Here is a 5,000-nt window from a genome sequence, read left to right on the forward strand (position 1 = left end):
AATCTTCACCGTGAACGGGCTGCCTGTGGAGCACAGGCACACATAGTATTTTCATATGAATTGGTTTCACATATTACACAATTTGGTTCTCATTAAATTCATCTGAAATCTTTTTTCGGTCACATTGGTTTGTCTGTTTGTTTCGCTGTTTAGTTACACTGTTCCCCCATCATGGTACGGTAAGTATGTTCAGACAACCCACAATAAGTGAAAAGGTTTCTTGAACTGTAACTTTAAAGTACACTATCACAGCTCTGACAACTGCAGAGAAGATAATACTAGTAATGTTGCTTGCAGTGTAAAGAAAATGAAACAAAATAGATCCATAAGACCAAGTACTCAAAATCAAACCCGGAACCCCTTAAAACCATGCACGCACACGGAACACACACACACACACACACACACACACACACACACACACACACACACACACACACACACACACACACACACACACACACACACACACACACACACACACACACACACACACACACACAAAGGTGTATACAGTAGAAGTAGAAGTACCCTTTCAGATGTAATTACAACACTATTAGCATAACATGCCATGGATTTAATTATGTAATGTCATGTTACTGGTCTTACTTGTAATTACATCTGTAAGAGTGCTTCTACTTCTACTTCTTGCAACTCTGTGTGCCACACACCTGGTATGTGCTGGTCAGCGAACTTGATGTTGATGATGTAGGTGCCGGGCTCCGTGGGGCAGTAGGTGACTTTACAGGTGCCGTCCTCCACGTCCTCACAGTTGATGTCCACCTTACTGGGACCCTCGATGGACAGGCCCAGACCTCCATAACCTGCAGTAGGACCAGAGGAGAGTAACCTGTTAATACACAGCGTTTATAAATGTGTTGTTACCAGAACGGCAATGACCAAGTCGTAGTGCATTATTAAAGGCCTGGTGTTATGTACCAGAGAGAGTAGAGAGAGAGGTTCCATTGGCCCATTGTTTCCGGGTTCTATTATTGCAAGGGGGAGGGGGGGGAAATCCCCCTTTAGGCAGACCTAAGGACTGTTCTATTCAATGCTAGGAGTATTATGACACGCTCCTTTAGGCAGACCGGAACCTGGTCAAGTTAGGTGCCCATAGCAACCTATTACATTGGCATATCTCTATATACTTAAAGAATCTCTGGTAGTACTATGGTAATTAACCTCTCAATGACTGGTACAGCGTGCATTATGGGACTACTACCACCACCCCGTCCAACTCTGGACCTTTTTAATGAGTGCGTCTTAACAGTTAAGATCAGAGTCCAAAAATTAAATGCGTATTCATACTAGCTAGACAAGCCAGACCTCCGTAACCTGCAGCAGGACCAGGGGAGGTTAATACCACCACCCACCCAGTTAAACTCTGGAGTTTTTTGACGAGTTCATAGTGTTGCCACACACCCAGGTTTTTCTTGGATTGTTTTTATGGTCTGTCCAGGTAAATTGAATAACTGACCCTGTTTATAATGCACATATTCATATAACCTCATTGAAATAAGTAGCTGCGGCAGGACCAGGGGAGATTAATACCACCACCCACACAGTTCCTCTCTGGAGCTTTTTGACAAGTGCGTCTTAGCAGTTAACCTCTTTTTATAACCTTACTATGAGGCAAGAAATCGATCAAAAAGAAATGTGCATGCGTACAAGGAAATTGGGAAATGTGTGCTTCTTTGGGTGTAGTTGAGCATAAAATATATACTTGTATTTGCAATCTCTAAAAATGTTACAAATTGAAAAGTTACAAATTGAAATGTTACATAACATTCAAATTATGTAATTACATTCAAATGAGTTAATTAATGTAGTCTGGTGAAACCAGGGGTGCGTTTCTCGAAAGCGTAATTGTTAGACAGTTAGCAACTTGGGTAGTTGCCAATGGCCAACTGCATTGCAAACAACAAAGTCACTAACGTGGTTAGCAACTATAGTTTCGAGAAATCCACCCCAGGTTAAAGCGTGAGCCTCACCTGCGTTCCTGGTGTCCAGGATGAACTCGGCCACCTCGAAGGTGTGTCCCTCGATGAGGCCGCTGCCGAACACCTTGACCTTGCTGGCGTCGCCGATCTCCGACTGGCCCACCATGATCTTGAAGGGGCTGTTGGTGACGTGCTTCCCGTTTTTCTTCACGCTCACCACGTGCTCCCCCACCTCCTTAGGGGTGAAGGAGATGCCTGGAGGGGGAGGGAATATATGACTTAATAATAATAATACTTTCGTTTTCTATAGCGCCTTTCAAAACACCCAAGGACGCTTCACAGAGTGTTGTGTTGGAAAGTGTGAGTGTGTGTGCGCGTCAGTGTGTGAGCATGTGTGTGAGAGCATGTAAGTGAAAGTGCTTGTGGGACTAGCAGCCATAAGCCTCCAGGAAGAAATGTGTCTTAACTTTAAACTCTTAAAGGTGCACCGTGTAAAATTGTGGCCAGAGTAGGTATTGCAACTACAATATGCTGCTCATTAAAACTGTGCTGCCCCACCTCCTTAGGGGTGAAGGAGATGCCTGGAGGGGGGCAGGAATATGTGAATGAACTTTTTTTAATAAAAAAATCAATCTTTTTTTTTTAGACATTTTTTCTGTCTTTTTTTTTCTTCATTTATGATAGTATAGTGAAGGTGGAGAGCAGGAAGAGTGAGAATGGGAAGGGCCGGAGAGGACAAGGGCCAGGAATTGAACACAGGGACGGCCGTATGGTAGACGAGTGCCCTACTTGAATAAACTTAGGTTGGAGGGGGTGGATGCAGCGATTTGTATGTGTGTTTTGTCTATTTGTGTCTATTTCTGTTTGTATTCTGTTTTTGTTCTGTGAGACCAAAGGCTATTTTGCTGGCATGACAATACAGTCTATTCTATTATATTCTCTTCTATTCTATTCTATTCTAAACTCTTAAGACAAGGTCCCTGTTATAAGTTTTCTGTTATCAGAAATCATCTATGTGTGAACTCTTGCCCTTCAAGTATTTTGAGAACATACATACTGTATATAAAATGCATTTTACAATGCAATGCAATGGAAGGCAATGCCCAACACTAAAATGTCAATTTCTCAAAATGTTTTGTTGTCAATTTGCAACAAAGCTCTTCATTTGCTGTTATACCAATTGCAATGACCAAGTCGTAATGTATTATGTATGGAATAGCGGACGACGAGGTGTCCCGATATCAAGGGAAATAATGGACGAGGCGGAGCGTTCTAAACAGTCCATTTTCCCTTGATATCGGGACACCTCGAAGGCCGCTATTCCACTTATCACCCGGTTACCAGCATTTAAATATTAATTTATTAATTTATTAATAAGTTGATCTAAGGCTTTGTGAGAAAGCAGATTCACCACTGCGCTTGGTACGTTGCTATGGGCACCACTTCCTAATCTAGTGAGACGCGCCTCTATCGGAGGCATAGCCTAAGGACGCGCGCAGAATGTTGGGGGTGACTTGACAACCAAATGCGATAGAATTGACAACTGGGTTTTTGACTTGACAACGAGATGCAATAGAATTAGTGACGGGGTCTTGACTAGACAACCAGATGCAATAGAACTAACGACGCGGTCTTGACTAGACAACCAGATGCGATAGAACTAGTAACGGCACTTCGCCAGAAAGTTAGAAAAGAAGCAACTTGGACGCCCGCACCAGGGAATGCTGTCCTGCTACCAGGGAATAAAGGACACCTGCTCAGCCAATCAGAAGACGTTCCGTCTGCTCACTGGGTGATAATAAAAACTGTGTGATGCTGTACTGTCGTTGTAACGTTGTCTTCAATGGTATAGGCTACTATGAGATGTAGGTGCTACTGCACTCACTAAGTAAACTGATTTAAGGAGGAAGATGAATGAGGTAATTGGGGATTAAAGGGAAAAAAGTAAGAGGTGAATCAAGAGAAATGAAGAAATAATCAGAACAGAAAAAGAGATAATAAGGGGAGAAAAGACAGAAATAGCTAATATTTAAGGGGGGAAAATGAGCTAAAACAGCCATTTCTTAGCGGCGTCAGCGTGTGAGGTGCATGTTTTGATTTAATGATCCAGATGTCAAAACATTTTCAGAGATCATTGGAAATTTTACTCAATCAGGCTTGAAATTATACTGTTCAAAAAATAACATAAGTCTGGAACCACTACACAATGAACCTCAGTAGGACTTTTCCTGCCTATTTTCATATTTCATCAACCAGTAATGCACAAATGGGTGCATTCTGCAGACCACATTTGATTAATGACAATCAGCCAACTCAATTCCAGACAATTCTTCCAATCTGTTTAGACATTTCTCTTCTATTGTGGCTGCGTATTGTTAACACGCCTTTTAACGTTTCATTATGAAACCATGACATCCTGTTTAAAAATGTCTGATTAATGTTGGATTGGACGAGAGGCATTCCATTAGTACTGGCATGCTGGAGCCACATCATTCACACTGGTCAACACTCAGTAACGCCCCTGCATTTGATAAACAGCAGTAGGACTTCAGTGTACACACACACACACACACACACACACACACACACACACACACACACACACACACACACACACACACACACACACACACACACACACACACACACACACACACGCACACGCACACGCACACGCACGCACACACAAACACACACACACACTACACACGCACAGTGTATTGTTGGCAGTATGACATGAATTGCAGAATTGCAGAGGGACACACTCAGCAGTCTGCTCCATGCCCATGGCAAACTTAGATTCAGGGCTGGACTGGGAGAAGAAAAAATGTGGCCCGGGCATTTTTGACAGCTCCAGCTCCTCTCACTGTCCATCTGCTTTTCTATGATATTATGCAGGGTCCTAAATTAACTTTTTTTTCACCACCAGCCAAAATGGCTAGTAGATGTTAATCTTACTAGCTGAACACATACTCACTAATGGGTCAAACTGGCTAGTAGGTTGGACTTTTCTACCAGCCCACCTGAAATTTCACCAGCATTTGGCCTGTTGGCTGGTGT

The 5,000-nt window shown here is 42.8% G+C and overlaps 1 protein-coding gene across 1 annotated transcript in view; it reads right to left on the minus strand.

Moving 5' to 3' along the window:
• Nucleotides 1-5,000, minus strand: part of flncb (filamin C, gamma b (actin binding protein 280)) — a 232,967-nt gene that overhangs the window by 29,682 nt on the left and 198,285 nt on the right. The window contains exons 40-42 of the mRNA XM_063217535.1: nt 1,992-2,195; nt 672-824; nt 1-23 (exon numbers count right to left, since the gene is read on the minus strand). The exon at nt 1-23 is cut by the window's left edge and continues 100 nt beyond it. Coding sequence (XP_063073605.1) covers nt 1-23; nt 672-824; nt 1,992-2,195 — 380 coding nt within the window. The remainder of the gene's footprint in view (nt 24-671; nt 825-1,991; nt 2,196-5,000) is intronic.

The sequence above is a fragment of the Engraulis encrasicolus genome, chromosome 15 (genome assembly GCF_034702125.1).
Source record: "Engraulis encrasicolus isolate BLACKSEA-1 chromosome 15, IST_EnEncr_1.0, whole genome shotgun sequence".
Lineage (NCBI taxonomy): Eukaryota > Metazoa > Chordata > Actinopteri > Clupeiformes > Engraulidae > Engraulis > Engraulis encrasicolus.